We start from the raw sequence: 21,682 nt of genomic DNA, 5'->3' as shown, positions 1-21,682 counted from the left end.
TGTGAATTAAATAAAAGATGAAGAATGTATCTTGTGAAAGTAATTTGCGATAAAAATATATTGTACTAATTATGATTTTATGTCTGTTTGATAATGTTTAACATTAGCTTCACTTTAGCTCAGTCTGTTTGTGACACAGACTCATTCACTGTATCCAGCTAACTAGCATTAGCATTGTGGCTAATCAGTATAAGTTGGTGTGATTTAACAAAGTTAGCTTGTGCAGTAACAAGAAACCTTCAGAATTTCTCTCTGAAAGTTAAATTTTTCTGCATAGAACTTTTTAGAATAATGGTATTTAATCGGTAGGGAAGTGAATGTAAATGGAAATGTCCCTTCAGGAGCCTGTTAGCATTAGTTAGCATTAGTTAGCATGTGTTAGCAGCAGCAGATCGGGACTCAATCCCCTGAAACTGTTAAACTTCATCCATAATAAATGAGTGTTTTTTCTCTGTGGGCTGACACTAAAATAAAACCATGTTCATCAGACAAAACTTCAATTCATCTGATTCTTTTCCATCTATAAACAAGTCGAGAAACGCAAAGAAAAATTGAAGACGTGACGATCTGGAGCTCAGAGGAAATGGAAACTGTAAAAATGTTTAAACGTCTGATGTTTCTACAAAGAAACAAGGGACTGAGCAGAAGAGAATGGGATGTATGGTTATTTTTGACAATTTCCAACTGTCTTAAAATGTTTTTTCCCCAAATTAAGAAAAGTCCAAAACAGCAAGGAATCGTTCATACTTGGTCACCCATTTGTTCAGTTTGGCCATTTACTTGGTTATTTTGCTCATTTTTATTCATATTCTTGGCTGTTTTGTTCATTTTCTGTTATTGTGTTTGTCATTTATGGGGTATTTCATTTCTGATAATTTCATGGTTATTTTTGTTCATTTCCTTGGTTATTTTAATCAATTGTGTTCATTTGTAATCATTCACTTTGTTTTACTCTATATATATTTTAGATTCTTTTTTTTTTTTTGCTTTAGTGCCCTCTTTTAGTTTGGTTTTGTTATCTTTTGACCGGTTTTTTATCATTTTTGTTTTACTATAGTTTCAAGCAGATTTATTTATTTAGTGTCTTTTTATTGTTTCAGTGAACACTACAGTCTCCTAATCATATTCCCAGAAGTGTCTGTAGAGTTTAGAGACGCTCCACATAAAAAATTAATGTGATTATGAATATATGAATCTTGTAAAGTCTAACCCAAGCAGCAGAACTAGATGTGGCCCTTTATTCATATTTAGCTTTTTTAACAGGTGAAGTTTATAAGGAATTTTTTTTCTATGGGATGGGAATGCAACCATCCGATCATTCATCCATCGTCTCCTCCTGCTTCTGTGGGTCCAAGCCATGGTTTAGTGGAAGACGATGAATGAATTTACATTAATTGTTGTAACGTGTCAACTCCCCATGGACCCTTGTAGACGCCCCAGGCTATGATGCTTTAGTGGCTAAAACAACTCCCCCATATGAATGGAATCACAGCAAACCTTAAATTTTACTGAATAAACCACTTCTGCATTTTTAAAAAAAGGTTTGTTCTAATTTATTTTAAAAAATTCACCAAAACTAACTAAACTGAAACTGTTGCATTGTATTAATTTATTAATATTAGTTTTGTCCTTAACAGACGAGTATTAAGGTTTGTTGATCTGTATAGTAAGCGTATTAGCTAGTTAGCAACATGCTAGTGTTAGCATCTACTGGAGCAGACAAACAAACTGAATCAATTTCTTCACCGAAAAATGTATTGTTCATCTTTTTTCCAACTTCTGTAATGCAACTTCTTTTGATGAAATTTCAGGGGTTTTAACATTTCAGCGTCCTTCAGAAGAGTACAGTTATAACTTCGAGATAAACTTTCTGTTTTCAGCGTTTGACGAACTCTCAAGTCTCATGAACTCCTGTCTCTTCCTTGTTTGTTGTTTGCGTCCTGTTTGTCCTTCAACTGTAAATCAAAAAGTCTGATACTTTTGATTGGCAGATGAACGAATGCGATGTTTGATTGATCGGAGACATAAAAGACGAAGAGAACGATGTTTGTGCATAATGGACCGTTTGATGAGAGGAACATCATAAATAAATCAAAATGCAGCTGCTTTGATCGTTGGCCTCTGCAGATGAACAAACGTTTGACGAGTCTGTGACGTTAATTTTATTCTAAAGCTGTTGTTGTTTTTGTTCGCTCCTCTTGTATGAATCAAAAAAACACTTAACGGGACATGAATAAACAGCGAACTGGACTGTTTGCTCTGCAAAGTGAAAACTCAACAAATCTGGCCAAGAAAAATAATTTAAAACATAAAACACTCAAATAATAACTAAAAAAAAACACATGGCTAAAGCTAGCTATCATAGCTAAAGTCACATCCTTATTTGTCATTACATTAATTCAGTTATTTCACAAATAAATAAATGAAACGGTTAATAAAATAGACATTAGTGCAAATATCGAAGTGAATTCTTAACATAGCTGTCATTAATGGTAACTAGCTTAGTAGATCATAAGTGTCTCATGTTGAGCGAGTGTTTAATGCGGTTAACAGTAACAGTTCTTCACCTCTATCCAGTCAGATTTTTTCTTTAACCGTTTACAGAGATGCTAAATAATGTGATCTGATGTCATTACAACATGCCTGTTACTGTTACAGTGGAAATCAGCCGCTGCCGTCCTTGACTGGTAATGAAGGATCTGTAGCAGTGTCAGTGCAGTAGCTGCCGTCTGCCTGCGGGGGCAGTGCTGACCATCTGATCTGAGACCAGCAGGTAAATCTGGCTCACCTGACAGTCCACCTCCAGCTGCACCAAACCTCTCCAGATTAAACTGGTACAGGGCAGGTGTTAGTGATTCCAGAGTGATTATATTGTTTGGAATTGTATGAGCAGAACAACCATTCTTGAAAAATTCAGTTCTCCGTTCACTGACGTGTTTGAACCACTTTTCTACAGCGGGAGATATTAATGAAAGTATAGTAAAACCATTATGATGACACTCTGGGGTGTCTGTCAACTCCAGAGAGTTATTTTCTTGTTGCTAGAAATATCCTTTTACACCCAAAGCTCACATTTGTTTCATCCTCTGTCATTATTATAAAATTATACTTATTCTAAATTATCTCACATGGTAACTATCGATCAGTTCAACTTCAGAAGAAGTTGTATTGTTAAAATGTTTTGTTAAACAGTCACGCTTTGACCACAGAGAACATCATCCCGACACATTGTCAGTTGTTTTCTGTGTGTCTCAGACAAATGAAAATGACTGTTTTATGTAATGGTCATGACTAAAAGAATAACATGAAAGTTTGGTCTTGAGTGGAAGCCAAAGATTATTATTAAAAGACAAAAAAAACTGCTCGTACGGCTAATTTTCTTCATAAGGATTCAATGTTAGATTGGATTTAACTCTTTCATGCATATTGGTCACTACAGTGGACACCTATTCAAATGTGTTCTCTTGTATATTCATGGATTTTATTGTTTTAGTTCTATATCAGCCGACACAGTGGACGCTTATGCATCATCCCATACACTACAATTTATATTATTGCTGTAACTTTGCTGTTCTTGATAAACTTGATCCGCAGTAACATGTTTGAGTGTAAATCAATTCCTTGTTATTGTTATGAGACTGTAATTAACAAGGTTTTTTTTTTTTACCACAAAAGTTTTTTTTTTACATATTATCTCCATAAAGTGAGTAATAACTTATATTGGAATATGTTAAAATATGACAAAACAACAGATTAGCAGCGTCTAAAAGCATTTTATTCATAGTTTTCACACAGTATATCAGTAAATGCATGTTTATTTGCTTCTAAAATTAAATATGGTGTCCAGCTGAGTGGATGTTTTTGCAGTTCCATGAAAAATAGGTTCATAAAAAAATTCAATTGCAGTGTGTTTTTTCATACCTAAAGAGGAATAAAAAAATCTTGATCAATGCATGAAAGGGTTAAAGCACTGAGATGTTTGTCAGTGTTTGAGCAGAATCTGAACAAAATCAACCCTAAAGACAAAACAAACGTGTGTACAATGAGGAACAGAATCATAACAGCCTGTAAAAGTGTTTTAATGCAGCCTGTTTCCGCTGTGTGAAGCAGCATGTGATCTGCATTTAAACTCCCAGGAACACTAACCCGCTCTGTCGCAAACACCTCGGCTGCCCCGTCGCCATGACGACACAGTGTCCGGCGGCTGCGGCGGTGGCGTTGGTAGTTGTTGTGAATGAGACAAAACTCGATTGACACTGATTGAGTTGAGGGTGATGAGATTCACATGATGAAGGATGAACATGTGAGGAGCTGCTGTTTACTGTCAGAGGAGAGGCAGCATCCGTCTGTCTGTGCATCCGTCTGTCTGTCCATTTATTCCTAAACTTTAGAATTACAATTACACTTAGTTTCACTTTCACTTCTTTTTCTACTTTTAAATTGTTACCACATTCCTGCTTATAATAAAAACTTTACCCCAGGTACTCAGGACCTGAGATATAGGCAATGGATTAACCCTTTCATCCATAGTAGTCACTACAGTGGACAGCTATTCCACAATGTAATTTAACCTGAACTTCTGTAACAGTACCTGAATAATATCTGCATGAGTGAATATAAAGGCTAGGAAATAAAATGTTATTAATATTTAGCCCATAAAGACCCAGCGTTTTTTTTTATGGCAGTTCCCAAATGATTTTTTCTCTCTATTTAACCTTTCTTAAGTATTTATCACCATTTATTATTATATTATCCTCTGTATTTAGTGTTTTTTTCAGTGCAAAGTAGGTATTTTATTATATTTAACCTGTTGATCATGTTGATGTTTATTAAAACTCAGAGTAAATTCAAAGGTTATTGAATCAGAAACAGTGAAAAGAGAAAAGAAGTGACTTTTTCAGCAAATTTATCATTAATCAAGTATCTCCATCCACTATCACTGATCCAGCTCCATGGGTTTGACTGGTGAATCGATGTTGTAGAAGATGATGGTGTTTGATGGACATTTTTTAACTCCATGAAAAATAGGTTCATAGAAATTTTTTAATTGCGTTGTTTTTTTCATGCCTAAAGAGGAATAAAATCACTCAAGAAAAAAAAAGATATTGACTAAGGTTCTCATAATTCATGCATGAAAGGGTTAATAAAGGTATAACGACTTGGTGTGTACTAATTAACGACAGCCGCTTTAAAAGTTTTCAAGAATTAAAACTGGAGTTTGACTTAACAAATCAAGATCACTTCCGGTACCTACAATTAAGGGACTTTTATAACAAAAAAAATAAAGCATAATATTGATTCTAATAACAATGAGCTGGTAAAAATGATAACTGAAATATACCATTCTAAAAAATACAAAATTATATAATCTCTTTACAAACATTTAATGGCAAGAGAGGTTGGAATACTTTGGATGTGAAACAGAAATGGGATAAAGAACTAGGAATATGTGTCTCAGAGGAGGAACGGATCAATTTGTGGAGAACTCAACAGTCAACCACTTCTTCAAGAACATGGAGGGAACATTGCTGGAAAAATATAATTAAATTTTTCATAACTCCTAAAATTACAGCTAAATATGTGTCCAGAGTTCAACCTTATTGGAGAGAATGTGGAGATATCAACGTAAATCATGCACGTCTTTTGGTTTTGTCCTAAACGTGCATCATTCTGGGATAATATATATTCAACAATTGTTAAGATATTAGGTTATGCAATTCCTAAAACATGTTTGATGATGTATTTTGGGTGTATTATTGGTAATAATGTAAGAAAAAATAATAGATATTTGTTTAAAATACTATTAGCAGCCTGTAAAAAAAGGCTAGTACCAAAAAATGGTGCAGATTAGAACCACCTACAACTAACAACTGGATACAAAGTGTGATTGGAATATTTGAGATGGAGATTCTGACCCATAGACTGAAACTGAAGAAGAACATAGTCATGATAAATGGAAGAAATGGACAGTTTTCATTTTACACTTCTAAAAACAATGGTTAGTCACAAGGTTTATTGTAGTCAATGTATCCCATATGTCCCCTATGTTTGTCTTGTTTTGTAATGTACATAAAATAAACAATAAAAATAAAGTAAAAAAAAAGACATGACAAACTGAAGCTGAAACTGAAAAAAAAAGTAAACAAAATAAATAAATAAATTGTTACCACATTCATCTCCACTACTTCTACTCTCCATACTTTGGATCTCTACGATCTCTGACCTCCTGAGGTCAGCAGAGGTCACCAGAGGGGCGGGGTGTAGGTGGAGGTGGGGGGGGGGGTGTAGTTGTGATGTTTGGTTTTGGCAAATTTGGAGGGAAAAGAATAACAATAAGATCATGATATGAACCTAAACCAGATGAAAGTTGTCATTATCATTTCTGTTTATTTCAGATGCGCAACAACAAAAAAAAACAAGACAAACATAATTTAGACCAGGGTGTCAAAACTGGCCTGCCACAGAGTCCAATCCCACCCAGGGGATGAATTTGTGAAATGCAAAATTTACAGTGAAGATATTAACAATCAAGGATGTCAAACTTGTTTTTTTTTTGGTGAAACTATCCTTTAACCAAAAAAAAAAAAAAAACCCTGAACAAATGTGAAAATACCTGAGATAAATGGAATTTTAACAATATATTTTTAAATGTTTTGTGTATTTGTAGATCCACTGTGAGCTGTAAATTGTAATGCACATGTATAAATGATAAACTGAGGCAGAATATTGTTAAAATTGCACTTTTAGTTTTTTGTACTAAAAAAGACAAAAATATGGAGTTCTTATTTATAGGTTATTATGCTGTTATGCTGATCTACATGCACATACATACAAATATACACCAATATACTGTTATATCAAAATGTTTGTGTGACATCAATATATATTATACTCTAAAGTACAATTTTACCTATAATAACATTATTCTTAATACTACCACCACCAGTAAATTATATATTATTATAAGAATTGCAATGTATTAATACAATCACATTATTTCTATATATTTACTGACTTGCCTATGTAATTTTAATAATCATACACTACACATATTGGGTCGTATGATTCTAATATCTAGAATCTAATTACTTCGTAGACTCTGAAGCTTAGTCATAACATAAATGAACAAAAACTCTTCCTTTTTCACAGGAATTTTCCAGGAAAATCCAAAATGTCATCTTCACTATTAGCCAAACCATAGCAGCAGCTGTAGAGTTAAAGGTCATAGGAAACCTGACGTAAGATGCAAACTTTCCTAAAACATAATATTTTCCTCTGTCGTCGACATGTAAATGGCGCTAACTCGAATTCAGTGAAACAAAGTGGTTACACTGCATTATTGAGTTGTGATTCTGGCGTAAACATCACAACTCAATGTGGATTATTGTGTCTTTTAGGAGTTTGATTTTACTGTCAAATATGGTATGTGTCATAGATGGAACTCTGCTTTTTTTCAATGCATTGCATGTCCTTAAAATCCAAATTTTATCACCTCTACAGACTGGTCGACAAGGAACCCGAAAGATGTGCTTTTATTTTCATTTTGTCAATAAAATGAGCAGAACATCAGTTATTCCAGCGCATATTCATCCACGTTTGACTAGTAAAGTGCTAAAGTATTTTCCCACCAGAGAAATCTGTACAATCGGCAAAGTCCTGGTTTTATTTAAGAATATTTGGCTCCTTTTACTGTTTCTGTTTTCAGGTTCTAGTGATAAACTGATCTTTAGGATTGTTGTTGTAGAAATTCAAAAACAGAGACGACAGAAATGACCTGTTCAGGAAGTATACATCTAATTTTCAAGACAGACTCATGAAAGCTGATGCTTTGTGGGGTTTTTGTTTTTAGTCAGGAATTCGTCATTATGTATCAGGGGAAATGTCCATTTAGCATCAAAAATACTTAATCAAGTTCATGAAAATAAAAGTAAAACAAACATTCAACAACAGTTCACTGGTATATTTGAGGAAGCAACCTTTGGGTTGATTTTAAAGTTCCAAGATGAGTTTTTTGTCATTGTTTGAATTTAAGGCTGATAATAATAATAATGAAAACATAGAGATCGGTCCTGTAAATGCGAATGAATCGAACAGTTTTCTGTCTAGAGGAACTCCCAGGTGTGTCTCTCAGCTTCATGTTTATCTTTTCTTTTTTTTGTCCGTGTATGTTGGGGGGGGGGGGGGGGGGGGGGGGGGGGGGGGGTCCTGACCTCCTGGTCTGTGAAAACCATCTCAGGTTTCTTTTTCCCAACCGGAGCCGAGCTGGTCCCGCCCCCTCACAGACCCTCTTTGTCCTCTTTTTAGCCTCAGTACTTCTTCTTCTTCTTCTTTTTTTTTACGCCCCCCCACCCCACCCCCCTAGTCCAATCCAGCTCTGACCTGTGGGCGGAGCACCATTGTCCACGCTGTCCCAGAGTGCATCTGGGCCCCCCTTCAGGCAGCTTGTCATGTTAATGTGTATGAATGGGATGGTAATAGGATGTTAATATCATCTGCTCTTTAACATAGCCTCCACTGTGCAGGAATCCCCACCGGCCCCCCTTCACATGGTGGCTTTTCATGAGGAGGGGGTGGTGTCCGGAGCGTGGGTGGGTGGTGGGGGGTTGTTTTGTAGCTGGAGGGGCTCCTGTTCCCACTGTGAATGGAGAAAAAAAGCCACAAGAAGAAGAAGAGGTGACACGGGCCAATCAGGGAGCGGTGTCAGCGGCGGCGTCTCCGTGGCGATGGAGCTCAACCGGTGTCTGAAGGTTGACGAGCTTTCAGCCCGTTGCGTCAGATCCCAACGCCGCAGACGAGGCCAAGCGAGAAACGCCAAAAGTCTGCCAACCCCCCAACTCTGACACCACAGCACCGGAACATGGTCCGGTTCCAGACCAGAACCTCGGAGACCCTCCAGGGCCTCAAACCCACAACCCTCAAATTTTAATTCTGCGCTCCGATTCGATTTATTCACACTTTATTTCTCACCAATCAGACGCTGTTACCGTGCAGAGGGAGCCAATCAGAGTGCAACTTTGTAGGCGTTTCCATGGTTACTGAAATCCTCCCATTGATTTGACTGTACCGCGGTTTAATCGTCGTCTTTAGTCGAGCAGCTAATGCAGTTTGCGGCTCTCTGATTGGATGTACGTTGGTGATATGCATTCTGGGAGTTGTAGTTCGTGAACATGATTACAGCAGGAATGGCCGTCGGAGCTGTCAACCAGTGCAGCTTTTACTGTAATTTTTTCAGGGGTTGGGTTGAAAAATTAAACCAATACTGATATCAAAACCTCCACTTCCTAAAATGACCACTAGAGGCTCCTTAAGAGAATGAATTCCCGTAAAGTTAAACGCTAAAATGTCCAACACTACAGCAAAAACCATGTTTACAGCCCAGGCGATGCTTAGCATTAATTGGTTTTGGATTACATGGTCTGTGTGTATATTGTATTGTTAAGTTACACTGTAAAAAAAAAACAAACAAACATAAAAAAACAGTATTATTCTGGCAGCGGGGGTGCCAAAAAATACTGTTAAATAACAGAAAATAACCATCTCATAAAAATACGGTAGTTTTCCATAATTAAAATACAGTTTTTTGCCCTAACTTTACATATGATTTGGCATAGTTTTTTGACTTTTTAATGTTTAATAAAGAATATTTACATGTATTAAAACAATCTAATTACCAATAAATATATACATAAATAATTTTCAATGAGACTCAGTTGTCCAATCCACTGATAAAAACTGTATTTGGACAGTTTATCAGTACTTATACATGTTATACATTCACAAAAATACATTTATTCAACATTTTTGTTGTGAAACCTCCTGTAATTACACAAGATATTTGTCAATTAACAAACAAGTCTGGTTAAACTGACAGAACAAATACTTATTTTTCAGTTAATTGTCAGTAATTTTATCGTTTTATTCTTTTTTTTTTTTTTACAGTATTAAACTTTAAATTAACAGTTTAATCTCATAAACAGAAAAGAAATATTTGTGAAATTACGATACATTTGCAAATGTATTTTAACTGTATTTTTCTGTGAAAAAAGAAAAAAAAATTCTTTTAAAAAACTGAAATTTTTTGGTTATTCACAGTTACAGTTTTTTCATGTTATTTTACATTTAACATGTAAAATCACAGTCTATTTTTGTCATTTCATTGATATTTTCCTATATCTTAAAAATACAGGAAAAATCTGTCAAATAAACAGTGAAAATTCTGTTAAATTACATTTTTTACAGTGTAATACAACTGGTAAATAAATACAGAACAAAACTAAAGCTCCATTTTCAACTATCAACTCAACAAAACACTGTATTTGTACAGCTGATGATAGTATTTTACCAACGCAGAAATCACAGTAGATAATAGTTTATTTTGTAAGTATTTCAGCTGTAGTTTCTCTCTGTTTGCCAGTTTTATTTAACCAACATTATACAATAATTAAACGTATTTTCGCCAAGTAGTTAACTATCAAACATTAGACTAACTTGACAGTGTTAGCTGTTAGCATTAGCCCTTCTGAAACAACCAAAATAAATAAATAAACAAATACCAAACCAGACTGGATTCTTCAAAACATCAGTTCACAAACCCAACGTGATATCATGACTCACATACGCTGCAAAACAAAAAAATCTGTAATTTAACAGAATTTTCACAGTTCATTTTACAGATTTTTCCTGTATTTTTAGGTACAGGAAAATATCAATGAAATGACAATGATTATGTGAACTGGAGATCTTGGCGTACATTGACACGTGTTCAAATGGCGTTGAATAACACGTGAAAGGTGGAAAATGCATACATATAGCACACCAAATACCATAAGAACTGGTGTGACATCCAACGCCGTTTCATGAGATCAGAGTCCCAAACCAACGTGTCGCTCATATTTCAGGACTTGAGCTGTTTAGCTAATTTGTCCGAAAAGCGACTCAGCTATCGAATGTCATTGGTGTCATTCCATTTGATCAAACATGTCAGATACAAATTAAGAGCCTTTTACGTCTTCCTCCTCCATTTCCTCACATACTGTAACCCCCCCCCCCCGCTCACTGTACAGTTTATATTCATATAAGCGTCCCCTACAGAACAAAAAAGCCTTTCACTTAAACAAAACCAGCTGAAGAAGACAAATGGGGCCTTTCAGACATCCCAGCCTTTTATTTTGAAAGGCCGTGGCCTAAAAAGGGGTGATGGCGGCAGCGTGTTTGGGTTAGCTGGCGCTCTGTTTACGTTGCGTTCACTTGCCGTCTCTTCTCTCAGCTTTTAGGAACGATGGAAATAAATACCAGACCGAGCGAGTCTCCCTCAACTCTTACACAAAACGTCTCGGGTAGATTTTTTTTTTTTTTTCTTATTTTACATTAACCGATTCCACTTTAACTGATTGTTTGGTCTAAAAAATGTCAGAAACTGGTGTTGAAATTCTTCTCAAACCTCAGAATGACCCAGAAATATCTACTTTACTGTCACAGAGGTGGAAAGGAAACAGAAAGGATTCACATTTACAAGGATGGAATCAGGACGTTTACTTTTTCTGTGATAAATAAATAACTAATAGACGATTAATTCAGTAGTTGACAATGATTTGATTTATTGTTGCATGTTTAGTGCAGATGTGATATTTTATTGACTCATTACTGGTAAAACGTAGGGGCTGATGGGTAATATCTAGATTCTAAACTATTTTACAGGTTTAGAGGAAACACGCTGAGGTTTTTCCTGCAGAGGAAAAGGGGTTTATTATAGAGCAAACACAGTCGCAGGTCAAAGGTCACGGGGACGATGGTGACTTTGTGGGTCATGAGTATAAATGAATCAAGTGTTTCAGCAGGAAATGGGTCTGATCTTTGGTAAAGAGTACAATTAAATACCTGTACTTAAAACTGGAATGGGTGTGAAAAAGAAATTATTCAGTGTATGAGCAACCTGAAATCAAGGTTATTATCAGTAACGAAAATTAACGAAATGACGAATGCTACAATTGTAAAAACATTTTCGTTAACTGAAATAAATAAAAACCATAATTAAAAGAAAAAAACGATAACTAACTGAAACTGTGTTGCGTGTTTACAAAACTAACCATTCATTCATTCATTCATTATCCACCGCTTATCCGGGGCCGGGTCGCGGGGGTAACAGTCTAAGCAGGGATGCCCAGACTTCCCTCTCCCCAGACTCCTCCTCCAGCTCTTCCGGGGGGATCCCGAGGCGTTCCCAGGCCAGCCGAGAGACATAGTCTCTCCAACGTGTCCTGGGTCTTCCCCGAGGTCTCCTCCCGGTGGGACATGCCCGGAACACCTCCCCAGGGAGGCGTCCAGGAGGCATCCGAAGCAGATGCCCGAGCCACCTCAGCTGGCCCCTCTCGACGCGGAGGAGCAGCGGCTCTACTCCGAGCTCCTCCTGGTGACTGAGCTCCTCCCCCTATCCCTAAGGGTGCGCCCAGCCACCCTGCGGAGGAAACTCATTTCGACCGCTTGTATCCGGGATCTTGTCCTTTTGGTCATGACCCAAAGCTCATGACCATAGGTGAGGGTAGGAATGTAGATTGACCGGTAAATCGTGAGCTTCGCCTCTCTGCTCAGCTCCTTCTTCACCACAACCGACCGATACAACGACTGCATCACTGCAGACGCTGCACCGATCCGTCTGTCAATCTCACGCTCCATCCTTCCCTCACTGTGAACAAGACCCGAGATACTTGAACTCCTCCCCTTGGGCAAAGACTCAAAACTAACTAAAACGTATAAAAATTCTGGATAAAATTTCCTTCGTTTTCGTCTTTGTCAATGTCGAATTGATATAAAATCGATTTATTTCCCTCAAGCAATTTTAGCTAGCAGCACCATATGATATTTAACGATCCATCACTTGTGTTCACTTGTGGTTTCCAGTCGTCTTCTGGTCCCCACTCTACCTGGAAACATGGAGACTAAAGTTGGGAGAAAGCAGCAGAGTCCTGTCTGGGATTTATTTGAATACAACGACAGAGAAGAAGAGAAAAAAATACGACAAAATTAAAACTAAACTAAAACTAAGCAATTTTAAAATAACAAAAACTAATAAAACCGAGTAAACCTGCTCTAAAAACGAATTAAAACTAACTGAATTAGAGGGGAAAAAAATGTGAAAACTAAATAAAATAAACTATAATGATACATCCAAAACTATTATAACCTTGCCTGAAATGTCTTAAAATAAGTATAATTTTACCGATATTATTCCTGTTACTAAATGTTTTATGAATTTGTAGATCTACTGTGATCTGTAAGATGTAATGTACTTGTGTAAATTATAAACTGAGGTAGAATATAGTTAAAATTGCTCTTATTTTTCATAAGAAATCTCAGGTTTTTAATGGTTGAGGTTATTAAAAAAAAAAAACTTAAAGTCTATTTTGTAGATGTAAAAATTTTAATCATGTAATTCATCTTTTCACTCTTAGAAAGGATTGGACTTGTCATAATTTATAGGTTATTATGTTAATTTATTGGTCAGATCCACTTTACTAATGGGCCGGATTAGTAAAATAACAGGCATAATAAATTTTACATACCTAATAATCCAAATTTTTCACATTGTTTTAGTGTGAAAAATGTCACATTGCATTATGAAAATATGAATAACCTTAACAACCATGTACAACCTGACATTTGTTAAGAAAAATAAATGCAAACTCAAGAATGTCTCATCTTATTATTAACAAAACTTACAGATTGCAGTGAATAGATTTTTTGTTAAAATTGAACTTTTTTTTTTCTTAAAACATTTCAGGTTATTCACATTTTATTGTGAGAATAGTCTGTGACTGTAAATATTTTCATAATGCAATCTAACACCCTTGACTGTTAATATTTTCAGTGTCATTTTTCCATTTTGCAAATTCATCCCATGGGCCGGATTGGAACCTGTGGCGGGCTGGTTTTAGCCCCCGGACCATATGTTTGCCACCCCTGTTCTAGATGAATGAAAAACAAAAGCAGATCATTATCACCTTACATCATGAGGTTTCTTAGTACATCGACACATTTTCACTTCATTTCGACTTCTGAACGTAGATGAAAAACAAACGTCTCTAAAACATGTGGATGGACTGGAATAAGTTCCAGGCCAAAAATGATGTCAATACCACAAGAAGAAGGAACATGTTACGATTCCAATACTGTAAATGTGTTCAACTGGTGTCAAAGGATTTAAATCCAGGAAAATGAAATGATACTCATGATTATTGTTATTAAGTAGATGGTTGGAACATCTAAACCCAGTGGTTTGTAGGATTTTCATGTAGAAATGCAGGAAATGGAACTTTTTAACCGCAGAATGTGTTTCATCATTGTGTTGATACTGATGCGTTTACGGCCGGTTCGGATATTTCATGTATTTTCTTTTTATTTATTTTTTTGGGTGGTGTTCTGTCTGGATGCAGGATTCCGGTCCAGAATGAACCCGTCTCGGTCCCTGCAGTCATACTGAAGATCCCCCACCCCCACCCCCACCCCACCCCGGCCCCTCCCCTTCCACCCAATGGGCGTCCAGACGTGACAAAACAAACGCGCTGATTGGAGGAGAGCGGAGTTTCCAGGCGCCCCCTCCGGAGGATGGGCGGCCTGGAAACCGTCCCGGGGCTGAGTGCGGAGTCCAGTCGGTCCACGACACGGAGACCACGGAGCCGCGAGCCGCTCCTCGCGCGTGGGTTTTTACGACCGACGGGACGAGACGAGACTGGTGAATGTGGACCACGCGCTCCGGTAAGGGACGGTGCGCGCGCTCGGATGCTTTGCGCGCAGGCAGGACTTTGGAGTTTCCAACTGTTGCTGAAGTGGATCCAAGTGTCTGCGCAGACTCAGTGGAGGATGAATAAAAGCGGGGTTCGTCCGTGCTCGTGCTCAGTGCTGTTGGGCTGAAGCCTCCAGTGTCAGTAGTTTGTCGCCCCCCTGCCCCCCCTCCCTCTGTGGGCTTGTGTTCTCGTCATGGCCGTGGGGGGACCCTGGCTGTGGATGCTCCTGGCTCCGGTCCTGGGGCTCCTCCTGCAGCCGGGCCGGGCTCAGTACGAGAAGGGGATCTCCATTCCGGAGCACGGCTTCTGCCAGCCCATCTCCATCCCCCTGTGCACGGACATCGCCTACAACCAGACCATCATGCCCAACCTGCTGGGCCACACCAACCAGGAGGACGCGGGGCTGGAGGTCCACCAGTTCTACCCGCTGGTCAAAGTCCAGTGCTCCCCGGACCTGAAGTTCTTCCTGTGCTCCATGTACGCTCCGGTGTGCACGGTGCTGGAGCAGGCCATCCCGCCCTGCAGGTCCCTGTGCGACCGGGCCCGTCAGGGCTGCGAAGCCCTCATGAACAAGTTCGGCTTCCAGTGGCCCGAAAGGCTGCGCTGCGAGAACTTTCCGGTCCACGGCGCTGGAGAGATCTGCGTGGGTCAGAACACGTCAGACACAGACAGACCCACATCCGACCCGACCCCCGACCTCCCTGAACTGGTCACCTTGCCCCCCTACATCCGGCCCAACCAGCCCTTCTCCTGCCCCCTGCAGCTCCAGGTGCCCTCCTACCTCAACTACCACTTCCTTGGGGTGAAGGACTGCGGCGCCCCCTGTGAGCCCTCCAAACCCAACGGACTCATGTACTTTCGAGAGGAGGAGTTGAAATTTGGCCGTCTGTGGGTGGGCGTCTGGTCCATCCTGTGCTGTGTGAGCACCCTGTTCACCGTGCTCACCTACCTGGTGGACATGAGGCGCTTCCGCTACCCGGAGAGGCCCATCATCTTCCTGTCCGGCTGCTACTTCATGGTGGCGGTGGCCTACAGTGTGGGCTTCCTGCTGGAGGACAAAGTGGTGTGTGTAGACCATCTGAAGGTGGACGGCTACAGGCTGGTGGCCCAGGGCACCAAGAAGGAAGGCTGCACCATCCTCTTTATGATTCTGTATTTCTTCGGCATGGCCAGCTCCATCTGGTGGGTCATCCTGTCCCTCACCTGGTTCCTGTCGGCGGGGATGAAATGGGGTCACGAGGCCATCGAGGCCAACTCGCAGTATTTCCACCTGGCGGCGTGGGCGGTGCCGGCGGTGAAGACCATCACCATCCTGGCCGTGGGTCAGGTGGACGGCGACCTGCTCACCGGCGTCTGCTACGTCGGCGTCTACAGCGTGGACGCCCTGCGGGGTTTCGTGCTGGCGCCGCTCTTCGTCTACCTCTTCATCGGCACCTCCTTCCTCCTGGCCGGATTCGTGTCGCTGTTCCGCATCCGCACCATCATGAAGCACGACGGCACCAAGACGGAGAAGCTGGAGAAGCTGATGGTGCGGATCGGCGTGTTCAGCGTCCTGTACACGGTGCCCGCCACCATCGTCATCGCCTGCTACTTCTACGAGCAGGCCTTCCGCCGCCGCTGGGAGACCACATGGCACATGCAGACCTGCAAGCGCTTCGCCGTGCCGTGTCCTGCCGGAAACTTTGCACCGATGACGCCGGACTTCACCGTCTTCATGATCAAATACCTCATGACCATGATTGTAGGAATCACATCCGGGTTCTGGATCTGGTCGGGGAAGACGCTGCAGTCGTGGCGTCGGTTCTACCAAAGACTGAGCAACAACAACCAGGGTGAGACCACCGTATGAAACCTGGACCCTCTGAGGACACGAGGACCGAGGACTGGAGAAAAACATGGACCACATGCGCCTCCGTCCTTCATTTTCTTCTGAATGTCTGACTCATTTCTCCAACATCTGTAAATATTCTTCCTCCATGTATTTATGAGAACTTTCAAGTCTCTTTCTCCGTCTTTTTGATGTTTGTTCTTGTACAGTTTTTCACAATAAAAACCTAAACTTTGCACGGGCCGTTGCAGACTTGAATAACTCTGAAACTTGACCCTTTTACTTCTTCACTGCTCTTTTTTTCCCTCTGTTTGCCTCCTTTTGTTGAAAACTCAAAGCCCGGCGGTGCCTCAGTGAAACCAGAGGAGGTTAACCTCAGACAGCGACGTTCAAGTCCTGAAAACATCCCCCCAATGTCGACACGTAGATGTTCGAAGATTCTCAGGTGGGAAATATGAGACAGAACATGCACTGAAACAACAGGAAGAGTTCGTTTTAGTTTATTATGTTTTATTTTTGTGTTCTTTTATTTTGTTATATTTTATTCAGGTTTTTTTTAGTTTTCATTTTGTTTTTTCTGTTTTATTCTATTTTTATTTTAGTATTTAGTTTTTTTAATTTTTAGTTTACTTTTATTTTTTGTTGTTTTATTTCTTTCTTGTCTTTAAAATTTTGTTTTTATTTTATTTGTATTTTTTTTATTCTGTTTTATTCTGATTTTCATGTCATTTTTTTGTGTTATTTTACTCTACCTGATTTAGAGAACTAAATGAAAATGTTTTACACTTCTAAACAAACAACGGCGTGCTCTAATACAGAAGGTAAAATCTTTCGTATGTTTGGGCAGAAATTAGTCTATTGGACACAAGTGACAACAAACAATTGAATAAAACATTAAAATAACCAGTGAAATATGAAGTATTTTCAGTCCAAATAAAATAAAATGTGACTTTTCACATACAGCTGCAATTTCATAAAGTGACCCTAATTCTGTTCCATCACAGATAAATTCTACTGCCCATTTAGGACAAATTCAAACCTCATTAGAGCTGAACAAACACTTTTTACAGTGTTCATGGGACTGGTCATTGTTGATTCTTCTGCTCCACCTACTGGACATGAGCAGGAACTACAGGTACAATGAATTCATCAGGTTACACTGGTCTACAAGTCAAATGCTTCTAGAATCAAAGTAGCCCAACTTTACCTCATTTGAGACACTAATAAAGACAAATTACCAAGATACAGTCTCGGGTCAAAATGTAAAAGTGCAGAATTAACAAGAGAATGGGTTGAACTCCAAAGGAATATTAGTGTCAGAGCTACTAACCCAGAAATAATGAAAACTACAAATTTTCTTTGTGAAAAATTATGTAGGAAAAATTTAAGGGAAAAAAAATCACATTACACTGTGAAAATATTTACACGTACAAAACTATTCTTTCACAATAAAACACAAATAAATACACAAATAAAAACAAAGATGAACAACCTGAAATGTGCAATTTGAACAATATTCTGTCTGTTCCTAAATGTTTGGTGCATTTATGGATCCACTGGGATCTGGAGTTGTGTTCATAATAATAACAGATGGAATATTGGAGAAACTGTTCAAATTTTAGTTCCAAACTCCAACATTTAACAATATTCTGCCTGTTACCAGGGCCGGACTGAGACTCATTTTCAGTCCTGGAGTTTCATACCTCAGACCGGCCCACTTTAGATCACAACCGATTATTATTAAAATCATGGAATTATAACCTTACATGTTAGGTCTACACACTGTTCTGCAAAGCCTTCTAATTCAGTGTATTTTCTAAAATATTTCCAATTCAGCGCAAGTAAAGGTTGTTCACAATGTGGATTTATTTCAACAGTGAGTGCACATCGACATCTCCAACATTACTATTCCTCACAACACAACAATAACAGAATCTATATTTTTGTTCTTATAAGTGTTAACATTTTTCAAACCTTTAAAATGTTCGAAATGAAATGAAAGAATACATAAAAATATTGAATTAAAAAAAAAAAAAAGCTTGCTGCACTTTCTAATAACTTATTTTTGTATCCTCTGCAACAAAAGATTTCCATCACAACTTGCAGTTTGTTCCATCTTTGCTATTGAAAACTTTTGGTATAGTGAAATTAGGGGTTTGATGAGGATGATAAGAAAAAAATGTCTGTATATCCTGTGACTGAGGGCGACCAAAGTAATCAAAGCTAACAGCAGACTCCTGTTCATCTGTGTCATTTGTGCCTAGTGGTTCAGGGTTGTGCTGCTGAGCTGCTCCTCTGTCATCAGTAGACTCTGCTCTCCCTTTCACTCTTCCTCCAGTTTCTCTAGACTCACCTGCACCTGGATCACAATAAAAAATAATATCTACAGACATTTGGACTTACTGAACCAATTCAGATCTTTACATTGGCTAAATATGCAGCTTTATTTAATATGACTTTATACTATTGCCTTTCAGTTGTGGGCTTTGTGTATTTACTGTCTCACTTTTAATAATAAAAATTAAATAAAACAGGTCAGGACTATGGTTTGGGTCTAGACAGTGGTTTTAGTGGAACTACTGCTTGTCCACACAGTCTGTTCCAACAGCTCACCTTTTCCTTCCATCCTGACAGGAACAATCCCCTCATCACTACTGGTTCCTGGCTCTGCTTCTGACACTAAAGCACAGTTTAAAAATGCTCAGAATTCTCAGCACAAATCTTCTATTTTCAAAGCCTTGGTGTCAGTTTCATTCATGTAGTGCTGAACCATCTCAGATACCTTTCATACTGAACAGGCCTACACCATACTCTTCATTGTAGCCTATTTCTTCTAATCCTCTTCCCTCTCTGAGCAGTCCTACCTGCCCACTCTGGACTTGTGGGCTCATGGCTGCTGTCTGCTGCTGAATGTTCTTTCTGACTCTGAGGAGCTACAAGACAAAGTTTCCCAGTTCTGTGGCGTCGCATCAGACTATTATTTAAATTACATAACGTTATGTTCCACGCCACAATGCCACATGATTCATTGACTCGATAATTAACTAACTTGAAAGGTGGTTTACCCGGTTCATCGTCCTCATCAGTTGTTTCCAACCGGGAGGTCATTTTTGTGAAAAAGTTGCAGATTTTGGCACATTTGGCTGCGTTTGCTTCCAGAGCTTTCCTCTTTTTAATTCTTGCTTCTCTGTGCCACTCTTTCTACTCTCCATGTTTCAAACAGCAAACACAGCTGACCATCCACAGCCTACAGAGCACAGATCATATATGCTCCACAGCTACAGTACAGAGCTACTAACCGTATGGAAGGACATGTTAGGCCAGGTCACGGTTTGTCTGCAAAAAAAGAGGAAGAAAACACACAGTTTGCTAGTAGAGGGGGTGGGGCCCAGGAACAGCAGCTGCAGATTACGTGGTCAACTCAGTGCTATGACTGAACACCGGCCCCAAAAAATAAATAAATAAAATATTAAATACATATTTAAAGTGAACTCCAGCCCTCGTGGCCTAAATATTATACCGGCCCACCGGGAATATTCCCGGTCCTCCCGATTAGCCAGTCTGGGCCTGCCTGTTCCCAAATGTTTATGGAACATTGTGTGTAAATGTACATGTAGAAATAATAAGCTGAGGCATAATACAGGGTGAGGAAGCAAAATGTACACTGAACATTTAGTTGTTTTTTCTCAGCAGACACTACGTCAGTTGTTTTGAAACCAAACATATACTGATGTCATAATCATACCTAACACTATTATCCATACCTTTTCACAAACTTTTGCCCATATGAGTAATCAGGAAAGCAAACGTCAAAGAGTGTGTGATTTGCTGAATGCACTCGTCACACCAAAGGAGATTTCAGAAATAGTTGGAGTGTCCATAAAGACTGTTTATAATGGAAAGAAGAGAATGACTATTGATGAAAGATGATGAGAAATAAAGCTGAACTGGGAGAAGAGCTGAGAAGTAAACATGTGAAGTTATTTCCCAGCATAAGAGTCTGATGTTCGATGCACCATGAAGTCTGGATAAGAACATGAGACAAGCATTCCTATGTCAGGCATAGCGGCCTAACTGGATGTAAGGGGAGACAAATGATCCAAACCTGTCCTGATGATAAGTGATGGATGGAAAGTGTCAGCTGATACTGGGACAGGATGAGTCAGACTCCCAGGGTGCTGGTGGGGGCGTGGCCTGGGAAACATAAAAAAGCATGATTCAGGGCACGAGACACGGTGGTTTTTAAATATTGCTAATTAATAGAAACAAATGCTGGGAAAGGGGGATTTTGAAAGGAGGGGCCCGGGTTTGCGGGAAATCACGCCCCGAGCCCCGAAACAAGGTATAAATGATGGGGGGTTTTCGGCTGTCCTGCAGACCATTCCCGGGTGTGTGTGTGTCCGTGTGTTTCTCTTGCTTTTGCAAATAAACACATGTACAGCTGTGAAGGCAGACTGGTTCGACTCATCATTGTTTCTGAAGAAGTTTCTTCCTGATCATCACTTAGACAGAATTTTGCAGTTCAGATTAGGCGGGAAAAAGGCGCAGACCAACAACCAAGTCTCGTCACTATGAGCAAAACTATTACCAGAAAGTCTGGAAGATACTATTAAAGAAGAATGGGAGAAGTTGTCACCCCAATATTTGAGGAACACTTGTGCAAGTTTCAGGAAGCGTGTGAAGGCAGTTATTGAGAAAGAAGGAGGACACATAGAATAAAAACATTTTCTATTATGGACATTTTCTTGTGGCAAATAAATTCTCATGACTTTCAATAAACTAATTGGTCATACACTGTCTTTCAATCCCTGCCTCAAAATATTGTACATTTTGCTTCCCCACCCTGTATTGTTCAAACTACACTACCTTTTCCAAGGAAATTTGTGGTTTTTCAGGTTATTCACACCTCTTTTGCAAAATGTAAATATTTTCTTTTCTTTTTTGTACTAAAACAAAAAGAAAATCTTGGATTTGTCATTATTTATAGGTCATTAAGTCATTATTTTACTGGTCTGGCCCACTTGAGATCAAATTGGGCTGAATGTGGAACTGGACTAAAATGAGCTGGACCCTC

General features: G+C 39.2%; 1 protein-coding gene across 1 annotated transcript; it reads left to right on the top strand.

The window, feature by feature from the left end:
* Window positions 1–14,632: 14,632 nt before the first annotated feature.
* On the top strand, window positions 14,633–16,844 carry LOC115432278 (frizzled-7-A-like). Its single transcript, XM_030153178.1, has one exon. The coding sequence runs from the start codon at window positions 14,974–14,976 to the stop codon at window positions 16,627–16,629; it is 1,656 nt and encodes a 551-aa protein (XP_030009038.1). The 5' UTR covers window positions 14,633–14,973; the 3' UTR covers window positions 16,630–16,844.
* The last annotated feature ends 4,838 nt before the right edge of the window (window positions 16,845–21,682 follow it).

Source organism: Sphaeramia orbicularis, chromosome 2 (assembly GCF_902148855.1).
Source record: "Sphaeramia orbicularis chromosome 2, fSphaOr1.1, whole genome shotgun sequence".
Taxonomy (NCBI): Eukaryota; Metazoa; Chordata; class Actinopteri; order Kurtiformes; family Apogonidae; genus Sphaeramia; species Sphaeramia orbicularis.
The sequence above is the reverse complement of the archived record's forward strand: the minus strand, read 5'-3'. Positions and strand labels throughout refer to the sequence as shown.